Raw genomic sequence first — 16,951 nt, 5'->3', positions numbered from 1 at the left:
GAGACAGAGAAACTACAAAGCCATATAATGGTCAACTAATAGGCCCTACACACGTAAAGATTTTACTGAACGATATGAACGTTCTCGTTCATTAATGAACGAGAACTCGTTCATATCGCTCAGTGTGTAGGCACCAGCGATGAACGATGCGCAGCCCCGCACTCGTTCATCGGTGGTACCGGCTCGTTCATACCCGCAGGCCAATATGGACAATCTCGTCAATATTAGCATGCAGGGCTATGGAGCCAGGTGACGGGGGAAGTGAAGAAGCTCCCCCATCCCCGCCGCCGGGTCATCCCCGTTGGCCAGTTCGGCGGCGGGTTACCGAGTGTGTAGGGCTCTTAAGTCTTGTCTCCATACACAATTATTGCCCATGGTCTTGACAATGTTATTACTGTTATTAGCCTTCATTTATATAGTGCCATCATCCTCTTCAGCACTGTACAATCACAGGGCATTATCCAGACACATCAGTTCCTGCACCATTGGAGCTTTCAGTCTAATTTCTCTGCTGCAAGCACACATGCGTGTGTGTGTGTGTGTGTGTGTGTGTGTGTGTGTGTATGTATGTATGTATATATATATATATATATATATATATATACATACACATGTGTGTATATATATATATATATATATGTATATATACACACACATGTATATATGCACCAGAATATATTTAGTCAGTTAGTAACTAACTCCATTCCAATAACACAAGATGGAACAGAATAAATATATTTTCCCAGACAGCCAGCACACAGGGAGAATACATTTGTGTTCACTTTTGCTTGTGCCTCTTCTCTACAGCTACTGGAGATTCGCCATCTGACTCTGCTTCCCAGCCTGGACCTAAACCTAGTGCCACAGTGCCTCTGCAGCCACCTGCACCAATGCCGCGGAAGTCCCAGCTGGCAAGTAGCAATGTTGTGCCATATATGAAACCTTCCTTCAAATACCGTGCTATGTTCTACTATCAGGGCTGTCTTTTCGTATGGGCTCAAAGGGCACTTGCCCAAGGGCCCCAGGAGTAAAAGGACCAAAGGCTGATAGCTGAGGGTCCTCTCTTTCCAGGGGAACCAGATTTTTGAAAATCGGCCCTGGTGAACCAGAGTTATCTGACTTCAAAGCAGTGGTCCCCATCCAAGCCTGTTAGTTTATCTTCCTAGTCAGATATCTGTCTGACATATAGTTTTTCTGAGGGTATATTTCAAAAGGTGGGACTCTCCCCTTTCAGTGGACACTGGCAGCTTGTCTCTACTATGTCCAGAACCAGAGATATCAGCCTTCCAGCAGCTGGTCCCTGCTCCAGCTCCACACACCTAATATGCAGTTTTATATATTCGTTGGTAGATTGCATTGGCACCTGAACTCTGATCCCCAAGACCCCAGAACCTCCTGAAATTTGGGACTCTCTAGTTTTTTATCCCATTCAAAGCTAAGAAATCTATTTCCAGGAACTTGAGATATCTGCAGTCAAGCAAGCTGCCCTCCCACCAGAAAATGATGAATATTAAGCCCACTCCACTATCCACCCCTCCCCTACGTATTAAACACCCCCTACCACTCTGGAAGTCATGTACCAGGGCTTCTTCATTCAGCCCAATACCCCTTCTACAGTTTAGTGTTCTCCCTCCTGCCCCATCTCTGTAGTAAAGGTGTAATTAGCAGGAGTTACTGCTCCAGATCCTACATGCTAAGCGGAAGATAGAACACCCCCTACCATCCTGGAAGTCATGTACCAGGGCCACTTCATTCAGCCCAATGCCCCTTTCTACAGTTTAGTGTTTTCCCTCCCGCCTCATCTGTGTAGTAAAGGAGTAATTAGCAGGAGTTACTGCTACAGATCCTACATGCTGAGTGGAAGATAGAACACCCCCTGCTGCCCGCGGGACATCAAAGCTGCCACTGAAAGCACCCCCCACCCCTACCGCTGGAGGATGGGTAGGGGCCCCAGTACATTGATATGCCCAGCGGCCCACACTGCTGTTAAGACAGCCCTGTCTACTATCATTGACACTACTGTTAGCACGTACAAAATCAACTTGCAGCCACTACTATGGATGCCACTGGGCCTAACCCAAGGCCTAGAACTATCAAGAGTCCCGGACAATATGCAGCTAAGGTGCAGACACAGTATGCGATATTACAAGCGATATCGCTCATTTTCACCCCGCTGAGCGATATGGCTTGTAATACTGCCCAGTGTGTGTGCTGTGAATGATGCGCGGTCCCGCACCTTGTTATCGTCGCCTGTGCATGCAGCTCAATTTGGAGTATCGTTCAAAACTGCATGTACGGGCCGGCGGCGGCATGACGTCGCTGTACAATATCGCATAGTGTGTATGCACTAGGCCGGCCACCCGGTGATCATAGGGAAAACACTGTGCAATATCGCTCATGGAGTGTATGGCATAGTGTGTATGTACCTGAGATCTACTTGGTATGACTTAGAGCAGTACTGTCCAGTCATTGGCCATAGGCAGCTCCCTTCCTCCCTGTACAGCTCAGTACTCACATACGCTCAGGCACAGGCTTCTCTGTATGTCGCCATTGTTACACTATAAAACATCATCCACGCATATAGCACATTCTTGGCATTATTTTCGCACTAGGTCATATGGAAATTGATGGCATCCTGTTATTAGTCACAAAATGGCCGTTATATACAGTACCTTGATGAATGTACCGATTCATTAAATTATTAGTATAATATTTCAGCCTTTTTATGAACTCGGGACCTCATCCAGGGTCAGCAGAATCTGCTGCTGCTTCCTGACGCATGCTGGAAGCCGACCAGCGCAGAGCAAGACTGCCCAGCATGCAAAGTGCCGCCCAGCAATGCGATCGCAGTTCAGCTGTGATCACTTCGCAGACCGGCACAATTGCGATCACATCGCAGACCGGCACAATTGCGATCACTTCGCAGACCTCGGCGGCCGCCGCTTTCAATCACAGTGCATTGCATCATTCAGGGATGCGATCGCACTATTTAGGTTCGCTCGCTGCAGACAAAAATCGCCGGTTTGCGGTGATCAGACTTCTGCAATCTGACCTGAATAAGGCCCTCCGTCAACTAGATTTTGGGAGAGATGTTTCAAGCTTTGGAGAGAGATAAAGTGGAGACGTTGCCCAAAGCAACCTGCAGCTTCTAAATGTTCTTTCAAATACTGTGATAGATAAATGACAGTCAGAAGCGGATTATCACTCGCCAAGGCTTGATACTCCTTCTCCTTTGTCCGGAAAATTTTGATATGACTTGGGATAGATATTTTATTTTGCATTACGGGGGAGAAGTCGTATCAACGCATGTTATGTGCACTGATACCGCTTCTCCCCCATGTAATACTGCGGAGAAGTGGGTTCAGTGACACGGGCGCTATGCTCCCCTGTCTATATCGACACTGCTATCAACAAGATAGCATGCCAATAGGCCTGCCAATGAATGAAAGGTCAGTGGCATCTGCAGCTATCAGTTTTGACAGCTGCAGCTGGCCTTGCCCATTCACCACAGCAGGAACAGCTCTGTCCCTGGCTTTGGCGGGCTGCATAGGAGATCTTGCGCATGCCAAGTGGAGCCAGCTGCAGGGAGAAACACAGCGCATCAGCACTAGGAACCTCATTCTGCTTCTTAAGCAGTTTTGCTAAAATTGAAAAACTGTTAATGATAAAATTGCATGCTGGGGTCCTCCCAGCAGGTAAATGGGCGGCAGCGATGCGATCACAATTCAATTGCGATCACATCGCTGATTTGGGGATGCCCCCCTGCGTCCGCAGCCAGGCTGCGAAGGTAGATGCAGAGCGGGCATTTTCTGGGTCGCAGAGGCTGTGTGTGAAGTCAGTGGCTGCCCTTAACCCGCTTTTGTTTCCCACGCCATGCCCGCCCAACGCCGCATCACCATCTGTGTCTGTCAATCTAGCAGAGGTGCTTGCATAACTGAGAAGCAATCGCATCTCCCCGCCTGCACACACGCAGTGCGGGTCCTGGGAAATCAGGGAGATACAATCGCATCTCCCCGCCTGCACACACGCAGAGCGGGTCCTGGGAAATCAGGGAGATACAATCGCATCTCCCCGCCTGCACACACGCAGAGCGGGTCCTGGGAAATCAGGGAGATACAATCGCATCTCCCCGCCTGCACACACGCAGAGCGGGGCCTGAGAAATCAGGGAGATGTGATCGCATCTCAATAACGAGTGCTACTGAATACCCCCTAGGTGCGCTCTAGCAGGGATTACTTGATGGGGAAGTTTTCACTCCCCCACTATTTATACATCTTGGCGCTATTGCTTCCTGCTTCACCTCGGTTGAACAGGAAGCACTATACCCCCATGATACGTGCGGGTAGACTACATCTCTCCCTGTGTGCCTTATATTCAGGTTTGTAGACTAAGCCTTGGAGAGAGATAAAATACCAGCCAATCAGCTCCTAACTGCCATGTTACAAACTGGGTTTGAAAAACGACAGTTTGGAGCTGGTTGGTACGTTATCTTTCTCCAAGGCTTAGTAAATAGACCCCTAAGTGTTGCTCTATACTACTGTATGACATGTTGGAAAGAACAACAGTGGATCAAATTGGGGTGAAAATTCATATATTAATGTGACATTGTTTATAGAACAGGATTGGTGTACCCCAGATTTCTGATTATGTTTGACATGCCATTAATTGAAAACTGTTGTTTATATCGTAGGCAAAGGTAAAGCCGAAAAGGGTGAAAGCAATATACAATTGTTTGGCTGACAACCCAGATGAGCTAACATTTGCAGAGGGAGAAATCATTGTGGTAGATGGAGAAGAGGACCAAGAGTGGTGGGTAAGTATACATCACTGATCATGGTGGAGGGATAAGGAATTCTCATTGTTATGGAGATGAGAACCCAGATTTGTTGTTGAGGGATATGTGTTATTACTGTGGGGAATATAGAAGATGATACAGATTCTTGGGTGAATGTACTGCTTTGTAATTGTGGGTGGCAGACCATCAGTGGATACTCTGCGATGATCAATCGTTTGTGGTTAGAGAAGGGGACCAAGAGATAAGATGTATCATTATTGTGAATTGAGGCCAATCATGTGACTTAACGACTTACTTAAATGAATCAGATAATGAGGAGTTTTCTAGTTGTGGATAGATAATGTGAGCCAGCTTGTTGAATGAGAGGTTCTTTAACTGTTGTGGAGAAAAATGTTAGGTCCAAACAAGTTGTTCTTGTTATATGGATAGAGAAGAGGACAATAAGTGCTTAGTGAAAGATTATGGTGGATAGATAGGTGAGCTCCAGAAGTGGTGGGAAAATGTGGTCATTGTTTTGGTGGATATAGGAGTACTGGGTGAGTTGGGGATATATGAATGTGGTAGATAGAGATGAGGACCGGGAGTTCTGGGTGAGTGGGGGAATACATGACTGTGGTAGTTAGAGGTGAGGACTAGGAGTATTGGGTGAGTGGGAGGATATATGACTGGTAGACAGAGATGAGGACCAGCCATACTTTGTGTAGTAGAAAGGTTCTGTAATTCTAATGGGCAGTAAACAAGGCATTTTGGTTCTTGTGGGTGGGAAAGTTGGTATTTGTTTGGAAGCAATAACTGTGGTTCACTTTCTAGAGTATTTGTAAAACATTCCTGGAAAACAAGCATTACTGTACATCTCATTATTTTAGTACAGACTTTAGAAAACAAAAGCTACAATTTTTTTTTTTTAAAGATATGTACATTAAATATTAGTAATGTGTTCCGCGGAACGCAAATTAAATAGTCATGGAAGCAGTAGATCTACTGTGTTATGAGGTAAAAAGCGTGAAATTAAATATCTTTTCTGCAGAAGGTTACATTGGTTTCCACAGGGAAAACATCGGGGTGTAGAGTGGATCTTGATCCAAAGGCACCACCAGGCTAAAGCTTTAGCTGTCCCAGGTTGCATTTGGCCCTCCTCTATAACCCTGCCTCCAGACACTGAGAGCTCAGTTTCGAGTTGGTGCCAGCAGGTCACCTAACAGGAGGGCTGCACTGGGCAGCCCTGAAAAAGCTTTTCTGAAGAAGATTTCTTCATCTCTGGCTGGGCTGGCAGTGCTGTAAGTCATAGTGACATTTCAGCGCTGCAGCTGCATCACCTCCCAAGCAGCATCGCATACTCCCGCGGTCTCGTTCCTGGGTACTTGCGGCGGAGAAGTCACGGCTTAGGCTCAGAGTTGCAGACCGCTCTCCTGCTTCGCGTGGCTGCTACGGGGAGGAGGTAAGAGGGTCCCCCAGGCAGGACCCACTATTAAATTGCGTTCCGCCCGCGACCTAGGGAGACAGGTCGCGGTGCTGTCACTGGGCAGGGACTGCACTAGACCAACAGGGCAATAGAGCACAGGGTGGTTGTACTAACACCCAATTAAATAAGGCTCGCTAGTACCTGGGGTGGAAGTCCAGCAAAGGGGAGGCGACGCTTGACCTGTAGCCCCTCCCCTGGCCCATGGCGCAACCTCACTGTAGATTTCCCGCCCTGGAGCTTCCTCACACTCTCCCTCACTCCTTGACTGAGACGCTGAGCACCATCTTCTGAGCATAACTGCTACTGGTCTCCGGGATTGCAGGGCAAGGTCTCCCTTGTAAAGCGGCGTGTACACAGCGCTGAGACTTTACAAACACTTGAGTATCCTACATGTCTTGATACAGACAGCGTTAGTTAAGAAAGAGTGTACCATTACAGAAAATATTTTACGAGTATTCTGATATATCCTCCGGTCACTGACAGCGCTGTGATATATATGTATATATACTAGTCCAGTGCAGCTTTATTCTGGTAATCATTTCTGCATTGCCTGTGACTGTGTGTGCCTGTATCTGCTGTGTGGTTTCACTCTCAGTGTTTCCCAGATATAACTGTCACTATATTTTGTACCCTGGGCTAATTGCGTTTGGGTCAAATAATATAGTATTACACAGTATTTATCAAATACGTACATTCTGCTGTGTTAGTCACATAATACCTGATTCTATTCGCAGGTATTGTAATTTGTCTGGCTTTATCATACTAAGTAGCCCTGATTTTGCATTCTCACATAATTTCTAACAGAAAGGTCTGTAAATCAGTGGAAGTTCCTGCATCATGCAGAACATGCTCCAAGGATTTACCAGAGGGGGAAGTGTTATATGATGGTCTGTGTACTAATTGCCATGCACCTCCCAGTCAGTCCGCAGCTCCTGCATCTACACAGGAGCCACCTTGGGCTGTGTTCACGGTGGAACGCCTAGCGCCCACCTGTGGGACCACCGGTGCCACTTCCACCACATTTCTCTAACGTCCTAAGTGGATGCTGGGGACTCCGTAAGGACCATGGGGATTAGCGGCTCCGCAGGAGACTGGGCACAACTATAAAGAAAGCTTTTAGACTACTGGTGTGCTCTGGCTCCTCCCACTAAGACCCTCCTCCAGACTTCAGTTAGATTCTTGTGCCCGGCTGAGCTGGATGCACACTAGGGGCTCTCCTGAGCACCTAGAAAGAAAGTATATTTAGGTTTTTTATTTTCAGTGAGATCTGCTGGCAACAGACTCACCTTAGCGAGGGACTAAGGGGAGAAGAAGCGAACCTACCTAACAGTTGGTAGTTTGGGCTTCTTAGGCTACTGGACACCATTAGCTCCAGAGGGATCGACCGCAGGACCCGACCTTTGTGTTCGTTCCCGGAGCCGCGCCGCCGTCCCCCTTACAGAGCCAGAAGCACGAAGAGGTCCGTAAATCGGCGGCAGAAGACTTCGGTCTTCACCAAGGTAGCGCACAGCACTGCAGCTGTGCGCCATTGCTCCTCATGTACACCTCACACTTCGGTCACTGATGGGTGCAGGGCGCTGGGGGGGGGGCGCCCTGAGGGCAATAAATAACACCTTGGCTGGCAAATATACATCATATATAGTCCTACAGGCTATATAGATGTAAAATTACCCCTGCCAGTATTACAGAAAAAGCGGGAGAAAGTCCGCCGAAAAGGGTGCGGGGCTTCTCCCTCAGCACACTGGCGCCATTTTTCCCTCACAGTTCCGCTGGAAGGAAGCTCCCTGGCTCTCCCCTGCAGTCTGAATACTACAGAAGGGTAAAAAAGAGAGGGGGGGCACTAAATTTAGGCGCAGTATAGATATTATATATATATATATAATATATATAAAAAAGCAGCTATAGGGAAAACACTCATTGATAGTGGGATCCCAGTGTTATATAGCGCTCTGGTGTGTCCTGGCATACTCTCTCTCTGTCTCCCCAAAGGGCTTTGTGGGGTCCTGTCCTCTGTCAGAGCATTCCCTGTGTGTTTGTGGTGTGTCGGTACGGCTGTGTCGACATGTTTGATGAGGAGGCTTATGTGGAGGCGGAGCAGATGCTAATGTGATGTCACCCCCTGCGGGGTCGACACCTGAGTGGATGGTGCTGTGGAAGGAATTACGTGATAGTGTCGACTCCTTACATAAAAGGTTTGACGACATACCAAATGTGGGACAACCGGCTTCTCAGCCTGTGCCTGCCCAGGCGTCTCAAAAACCATCAGGGGCTCTAAAACGCCCGCTACCTCAAATGGTTGACACAGATGTTGACACGGATACTGACTCCAGTGTCGACGACGAGGAGACTAATGTAACTTCCAGTAGGGCCACACGTTACATGATTGAGGCAATGAAAAATGTGTTGCACATTTCTGATGTTACCCCCGGTACCACAAAAAAGGGTATTTTGTTTGGAGAGAAAAAACTACCAGTAGCTTTTCCTCCATCTGAAGAGTTAAATGAAGTGTGTGAAGAAGCGTGGGCTTCCCCTGATAAAAAGCTGGTAATTTCTAAGAGGTTACTAATGGCGTACCCTTTCCCGCCAGAGGATAGGTCACGCTGGGAAACATCCCCTAGGGTGGATAAAGCGCTCACACGCTTGTCAAAGAAGGTGGCACTACCGTCTCCGGATATGGCCGCCCTGAAGGAATCTGCTGATAGAAAGCAGGAGGCTATCCTGAAATCTATATATACACACACAGGTGTTATACTGAGACCGGCTATAGCTTCAGCCTGGATGTGCAGTGCTGCTGCTGCGTGGTCAGATTCCCTGTCAGAAAATATAGATACCCTAGACAGGGACACTATTTTGCTAAACGTAGAGCATATAAAAGACACACTTTTATACATGAGGGATGCACAGAGGGATATTTGCCGGCTGGCATCCAAAATAGTGCAATGTCCATTTCTGCTAGGAGAGGGTTATGGACTCGGCAGTGGACAGGTGATGCAGATTCCAAACGACACATGGAAGTTCTGCCTTATAAGGGTGAGGAATTGTTCGGGGATGGTCTCTCGGACCTCGTTTCCACAGCAACAGCTGGGAAGTCTACATTTTTACCCCATGTTCCCTCACAACCAAAGAAAGCACCGTATTATCAGGTACAGTCCTTTCGGCCCAATAGGGGCAAGCGGGTTAAAGGCGCGTCCTTTCTGCCCAGAGGCAGAGGGAAAAAGCTGCAGCATACAGCCAGTTCCCAGGAGCAAAAGTCCTCCCCCGCTTCCTCTAAGTCCACAGCATGACGCTGGGGCTCCACAGGCGGAGCCAGGTACGGTGGGGGCCCGTCTCAAAAATGTCAGCAATCAGTGGGCTCGCTCACGGGTGGATCCCTGGATCCTTCAAGTAGTATCTCAGAGGTACAAACTGGAATTCGAGACGTCTCCCCCCTGCCGTTTCCTCAAATCTGCCTTGCCAACCACTCCCTCAGGCAGGGAGGCAGTGTTACAGGCAATTCATAAGCTGTATTCACAACAAGTGATAGTAAAGGTGCCCTTACTTCAACAAGGAAGGAGTTACTATTCCACAATGTTTGTGGTACCGAAACCGGACGGTTCGGTGAGACCCATTTTAAATTTGAAATCCTTGAACACATATATCAAAAAATTCAAGTTCAAGATGGAATCGCTCAGGGCGGTTATTGCAAGCCTGGACGAGGGAGATTACATGGTATCGCTGGACATCAAGGATGCTTACCTACATGTCCCCATTTACCATCCTCACCAGGAGTACCTCAGGTTTGTGGTACAAGATTGTCATTACCAATTCCAGACGTTGCCGTTCGGTCTCTCCACGGCTCCGAGGGTCTTTACCAAGGTAATGGCGGAAATGATGATACTCCTTCGAAGGAAGGGAGTTTTAATTATCCCGTACTTGGACGATCTCCTGATAAAGGCGAGGTCCAGAGAGCAGTTGTTGGTAGGGGTAGCACTATCTCGGGAAGTGCTACAACAGCACGGCTGGATTCTAAACATTCCAAAGTCACAGCTGGTCCCTACGACACGCCTGCTGTTCCTAGGGATGGTTCTGGACACAGAACAGAGAAAAGTGTTTCTCCCGGAGGAAAAGGCCAAGGAGCTGTCATCTCTAGTCAGAGGCCTCCTAAAACCAAAACAGGTGTCGGTGCATCACTGCACGCGGATCCTGGGAAAAATGGTAGCTTCCTACGAAGCGATTCCATTCGGCAGGTTTCATGCAAGAACCTTTCAGTGGGACCTGTTGGACAAGTGGTCCGGATCGCATCTTCAGATGCATCGTCTGATAACCCTGTCTCCGAGGACAAGGGTGTCTCTGCTGTGGTGGCTGCAGAGTGCTCATCTTCAAGAGGGCCGCAGATTCGGCATACAGGACTGGGTCCTGGTGACCACGGATGCCAGCCTTCGAGGCTGGGGGGCAGTCACACAGGGAAGAAACTTCCAAGGACTATGGTCGAGTCAGGAGACTTCCCTACACATAAATATTCTGGAACTGAGGGCCATTTACAATGCCCTAAGTCAGGCAAAACCCCTGCTTCAAAACCAGCCGGTACTGATCCAGTCAGACAACATCACGGCGGTCGCCCATGTAAATCGACAGGGCGGCACGAGAAGCAGGACGGCGATGGCAGAAGCCACAAGGATTCTCCGATGGGCGGAAAATCACGTGTTAGCACTGTCAGCAGTGTTCATTCCGGGAGTGGACAACTGGGAAGCAGACTTCCTCAGCAGGCACGACCTCCACCCGGGAGAGTGGGGACTTCATCCAGAAGTCTTTCAAATGATTGTAAACCAGTGGGAAAAACCACAGGTGGACATGATGGCGTCCCGCCTAAACAAAAAGCTAGAAAAATATTGCGCCAGGTCGAGAGACCCGCAGGCGATAGCTGTGGACGCTCTGGTAACACTGTGGGTGTACCGATCGGTTTATGTGTTCCCTCCTCTTCCTCTCATACCAAAGGTACTGAGGATAATAAGGAGAAGAGGAGTAAGAACGATACTCATTGTTCCGGATTAGCCAAGAAGAGCGTGGTATCCGGAACTTCAAGAAATGATGTCAGAGGACCCATGGCCTCTACCGCTCAGACAAGACCTGCTGCAGCAGGGTCCCTGTCTGTTCCAAGACTTACCGCGGCTGCGTTTGACGGCATGGCGGTTGAACACCGGATCCTGAAGGAAAAGGGCATTCCGGAGGAAGTCATTCCTACGCTGATAAAAGCTAGGAAAGAAGTAACCGCAAACCATTATCACCGCATATGGCGAAATTATGTCGCGTGGTGTGAGGCCAGGAAGGCTCCAACGGAAGAATTTCAGCTGGGCCGGTTCCTGCACTTCCTACAGTCAGGGGTGACTATGGGCCTTAAATTGGGTTCCATTAAGGTCCAGATTTCGGCTCTATCGATTTTCTTCCAGAGAGAATTGGCTTCACTACCTGAAGTTCAGACTTTTGTTAAGGGAGTGCTGCATATTCAGCCCCCTTTTGTGCCTCCACTGGCACCTTGGGATCTCAACGTGGTGTTGGATTTCCTAAAGTCACATTGGTTTGAGCCACTGAAAACCGTGGATTTGAAATATCTCACGTGGAAAGTGGTCATGTTGTTGGCCTTGGCTTCGGCCAGGCGTGTTTCAGAATTGGCGGCTTTGTCATGTAAAAGCCCTTATCTGATTTTCCATATGGATAGGGCAGAATTGAGGACCCATCCCCAGTTTCTCCCCAAAGTGGTATCAGCTTTTCATCTGAACCAACCTATCGTGGTGCCTGCGGCTACAAATGACTTGGAGGCTTCCAAGTTGTTGGATGTAGTCAGGGCCCTAAAAATTTATGTTTTCAGGACAGCTGGAGTCAGGAAGACTGACTCGCTCTTTATCCTGTATGCGCCCAACAAGTTGGGTGCACCTGCTTCTAAGCAGACTATTGCTCGCTGGATCTGTAGTACGATTCAGCTTGCACATTCTGCGGCTGGACTGCCGCATCCTAAATCAGTGAAAGCCCATTCCACGAGGAAAGTGGGCTCTTCTTGGGCGGCTGCCCGAGGGGTCTCGGCTCTTCAACTTTGCCGAGCTGCAACTTGGTCAGGGGCAAACAACTTTGCAAAATTCTACAAATTTGATACCCTGGCTGAGGAGGACCTTGAGTTCTCTCATTCGGTGCTGCAGAGTCATCCGCACTCTCCCGCCCGTTTGGGAGCTTTGGTATAATCCCCATGGTCCTTACGGAGTCCTCAGCATCCACTTAGGACGTTAGAGAAAATAAGAATTTACTCACCGGTAATTCTATTTCTCATAGTCCGTAGTGGATGCGGGGCGCCCATCCCAAGTGCGGATTGTCTGCAATACTTGTATATAGTTATTGCTTAACTAAAGGGTTATTGTTGAGCCATCTGTTGAGAGGCTCAGTTGTTATCATGCTGTTAACTGGGTATTGTATCACGAGTTATACGGTGTGATTGGTGTGGCTGGTATGAGTCTTACCCGGGATTCAAAATCCTTCCTAATTGTGTCAGCTCTTCCGGGCACAGTATCCTAACTGAAGTCTGGAGGAGGGTCTTAGTGGGAGGAGCCAGTGCACACCAGTAGTCTAAAAGCTTTCTTTGTAGTTGTGCCCAGTCTCCTGCGGAGCTGCTAATCCCCATGGTCCTTACGGAGTCCCCAGCATCCACTACGGACTATGAGAAATAGAATTACCGGTGAGTAAATTCTTATTATTGTCCCTATGGTTAATCCGCCTTGGGCGGAAAATTTGTCTAACCAACTGCAGCAATTAAATCAGAAATCTACACCAGGTCACTCCCGTGTCTCTGGGTCCTCCTCGCAATCCACAAACCTCTCTGATGTTTCATCTGAAGACGAGGGGGAGCATACGGTCCTGTCAGACACTGAATCCTGTGTTACTGATGAGGATTCTCCCTTGCAGATTGATGTCCCTGCTTTAGTGGCTGCTATTAAGCATATCCTTCAATTCACTGATGATGAGGATTCCACTACTGTGGCAAAGAAAACTAATAAGTTTAAACAGCAGAAGGTGGTTAAAACTGTATTACCCCATTCTGATCATCTTGTGAACATCAGACGGGAACCCTGGTATATTTAGGCAGAGGGAAGAAATTCCCTCTGCCTAAATGGGCCTTGGCTCGATATCCTCTCCCTGCAGAGTTATGTAACAAATGGGAGACTCCACCGCTGGTGGATTCTCACGTTACCCCTCTTGTGGTGTCATCCACTCTGCCTGTCGCCTCACTGAAGGAACCGACAGATAAGCGTGTGGAGGGATGCCTAAATTCTATATACTCCCTTACTGGAGCTATTCATAGACCCACTATATCTGCCTCCTGGGCTGCAAAAGGTATTGAGGTGTGGGTTCAGGCATTAGAGGAAGAGCTGCCCGAGGATATATCTGACAATGGCAGACAATACCTGTCTCACATTACCACCACCGTCGCCTGTTACTTTCAGGAAGCGTCCTCTGAGGCAGGTGTATTGGCAGCCAAGGCGTCGACCACGTCTGTCCTGGCTCGCCGCATACTCTGGTTGAGGTCGTGGAAAGTGGACCTGGACTCCAAAAAGACCTTGGAGGTACTCCCCTTTACTGGGGACATTTTGTTTGGAGAAGACCTAAATAAAATAGTGTCTGAATTAGCAGGCGCTAAGACGTGTTTTCTCCCCACTACTAATCTTTCTGCACAGAAGGCAAAAGGTACCACTTTTCGTTCCTTTCGGGCCTCAAGAGAAAGCAAAAGGTCATTCATACCCGAGACAATCTCGTGCTCCCAAAATCACAAAGCCCAAGGCGAAACAATCCTGGGCAGCCCATCAGCCTGCTTCAAAACTTGACAAGCCTGCTGCATGACGGGGCAGGCGTCCCTCTGGGGGATCTCAGGGTGGGAAGCCGACTTCTACAGTTCACCCAGGTCTGGTTAAAGACCACTTCAGACGCATGGGTACTGGAAGTTGTCTCTCAAGGGTATGCAGTATCCTTCAAGAGACGTCCCCCTCGTCTGTTCTGCACTACGGCCCTACCTCAGTCCCAGAGAGGTAGAGGTTATTACTCAACCCTGGTTCTGGTCCCGAAACCCAATGGATCCTTCTGGCCTATACTAAATATCAAATTTCTGAACAAGTTTGTGAGTGCGCCAAGGTTTTGTATGGAAACGCTGCACTCCATTGTACTGGCTATCCAACCCGGACCCGGACATTGTACTGGCTATCCAACCCGGATACTATATGGTATGCATGCTGTATATCCGGGCAGTTCCTGCGGTTTGCTATTGGTGACCTTTACTACCAGTTCCATGCTCTGCCATTTGGACTGACTACGGCTCCTCGGATCTTCACCAAGGTCATGGCCGTGATGACGGCCCACCTCCGTCGCCAGGGAGTCAGAATCCTGCCGTACTTGGACGACCTGCTGATGTAATCAGGGCTCTCCATATCTATGTGGAGAGGACTGCCTCTATCAGGAGGTCAGATGCCCTTTTTGTCCTGTTTTGTTTCCACAAATGTGGCTGGCCTGCAAATAAGCAGACCTTGGCCAGATGGATTAGAATGGTTTCACAAGTTTATACGCAGGCTCGACTCCCAGCTCCTGCTGCTATTAAAGCCCAATCTACCCGGTCTGTTGGACCTTCTTAGGTGGCCTGCCATGGCGCGTCCGCAGAACAATTGTGCAAAGCGGCTACGAGGTCCTCTGTGAACACGTTTCTTAGGTTCTATGCCTTTGATACCTTCAGCTTCCAGGATGCTTCCTTTGGACACCGGATTCTAACATCCGCTAAGGTGCATCCCCTCCCTTGAGGAACTGCTTTAGGACATCCCCGATGTTTTCCTTGGGGAAACCAATGTAACCTGCTGCAGAAATGGAAAGTTATGGTAGACTTACCATTGTTAATGCTATTTCTGCGAGGTACATTGGGTTCCGCAGGGCGCCCACCCTGACGCACCTAGCTTCTTTGGGTTGTATGGCATTAGCCGCTGGTACCTTCTCCTGTCGTGAGAATGTGGTTCTATGTGACTAACATCTGCCTTCTCTCTTGCCTGCTCCTGCATTGGGCTGGTTCACAAAACTGAGCTCTCAGTGCCTGGAGGCGGGGTTATAGAGGAGGCCCCAATGCATCCTGGGACAGCTAAAGCTTTAGCATATTGGTGCCTCTGGATCAAGATCCACTCTGCACCCCGATGTTTTCCCTGTGGAACCCAATGTACCTCACAGAAAGGGGGTTAACAATGTTAAGTCTACCATAACTCTCCTTTTATTATTGTTAAATATAAGACCTTTCCGTGCGCAATACATGGCAAGTTTAATGATGGCACATGTGTGTACAGGTTGAGTATCCCATATCCAAATATTCCGAAATACGGACTTTTTGGAGTGAGAGTGAGATAGTGAAACCTTTGTTTTTTGATGGCTCAATGTACACAAACTTTGTTTAATACACAACGTTATTAAAAATATTGTATTAAATGTCCTTCAGGCTGTGTGTATAAGGTGTATGTGAAACATAAATGAATTGTGTGAATGTACACACACTTTGTTTAATGAACAAAGTTATAAAAAAATATTGGCTAAAATGACCTTCAGGCTGTGTGTATAAGGTGTATATGTAACATAAATGCATTCTGTGCTTAGATTTAGGTAACATCACCATGATATCTCATTATGGTATGTAATTATTCCAAAATACGGAAAAATCCGATATCCAAAATACCTCTGGTCCCAAGCATTTTGGATAAGGGATACTCAACCTGTATTATGAATTACTGGCCAGGTTTACACTGTTGATGAATATTTTGCAGATTGGACACGTAGACGGTGAGCCATCGCGGAGAGGAGCCTTCCCTGTGTCCTTTGTGCACTTCTTTGCTGAATGAGCCAACCACTACTACAAAGGATGAGGGCATTGATTGCCTGAGACCGGCTACACAGAATTCCTTCACAAAGAGGGCAGAGGGAAGAGCTGGATACACCTAGAGCCATCTGTCTACCGTACAGCATCACTCACTACCTTACAGCATTCCTGAGGACTGCGTTTCCCCGGAAACCCATTGTATATTTATTGTTCCTATAAGGAAGTTTGTTGCCAATCAGATGTAGATATTTTTGTTGAAAACTAGAGATTTCTGCAGTCTTGTCCTGTGAGGACCTTTTGTACCACCCTGCCTTTATATGACCAATGGCTTATTAACAGTGTATGTATCTCTTCTTAGGTTCCACTCCTTGTTACAGAGGAACTGTGCTACATTGCAGGGCAATGCACTGTATATTCACCTGCAGCTAAAGGATTAATGACTCTTAGGAATTATTATTTTTTCTATATAATTAACTCTACTTTTTTATGGAACTAATCGTTTAGCTCTGTGTGATTTGCTAATAAATAACCAGACGAATCGAATAAACCTGTATATTGCGTATCTTGAATTTCGTTTGGATGCTAGCATTATTGTATGGCCAAGGACGGAGGTCATGTAGTATTTTTTTTCTTGTAACCACTGTAAGGCACTAGAAACATTCGTTGTATCGGGGAGTATCCTAAAAATTATTCAGAGCCCCACAGAGAACTGATGAGTGTTCCATTTTATGCTGGCATATTTTTAAATGCTTGTCTATTATCGATTACAGGCCTACAGTCCAGATGTGGCCTTCTTGGCGCATCAGGTAGCTGTGACTCGTCTCGCCTTGAGCGTCTT

The 16,951-nt window shown here is 47.8% G+C and overlaps 1 protein-coding gene across 3 annotated transcripts in view; it reads left to right on the top strand.

The window, feature by feature from the left end:
* ASAP2 (ArfGAP with SH3 domain, ankyrin repeat and PH domain 2) overlaps positions 1-16,660 on the top strand; it is a 318,205-nt gene extending 301,545 nt beyond the window's left edge. For all 3 annotated transcript variants that reach the window (XM_063915446.1, XM_063915445.1, XM_063915447.1), the window contains 3 exons: positions 808-911; positions 4,691-4,813; positions 16,061-16,660. In XM_063915446.1, the coding sequence (XP_063771516.1) occupies positions 808-911; positions 4,691-4,813; positions 16,061-16,135 (302 nt within the window). In that variant the 3' untranslated portion in view covers positions 16,136-16,660. The remainder of the gene's footprint in view (positions 1-807; positions 912-4,690; positions 4,814-16,060) is intronic.
* Positions 16,661-16,951: the final 291 nt, after the last annotated feature.

Source organism: Pseudophryne corroboree, chromosome 4 (genome assembly GCF_028390025.1).
Source record: "Pseudophryne corroboree isolate aPseCor3 chromosome 4, aPseCor3.hap2, whole genome shotgun sequence".
In the NCBI taxonomy this organism is placed as follows: domain Eukaryota; kingdom Metazoa; phylum Chordata; class Amphibia; order Anura; family Myobatrachidae; genus Pseudophryne; species Pseudophryne corroboree.
Note: the sequence above shows the minus strand (reverse complement) of the source record. Positions and strands in the feature narration are given on the sequence as shown.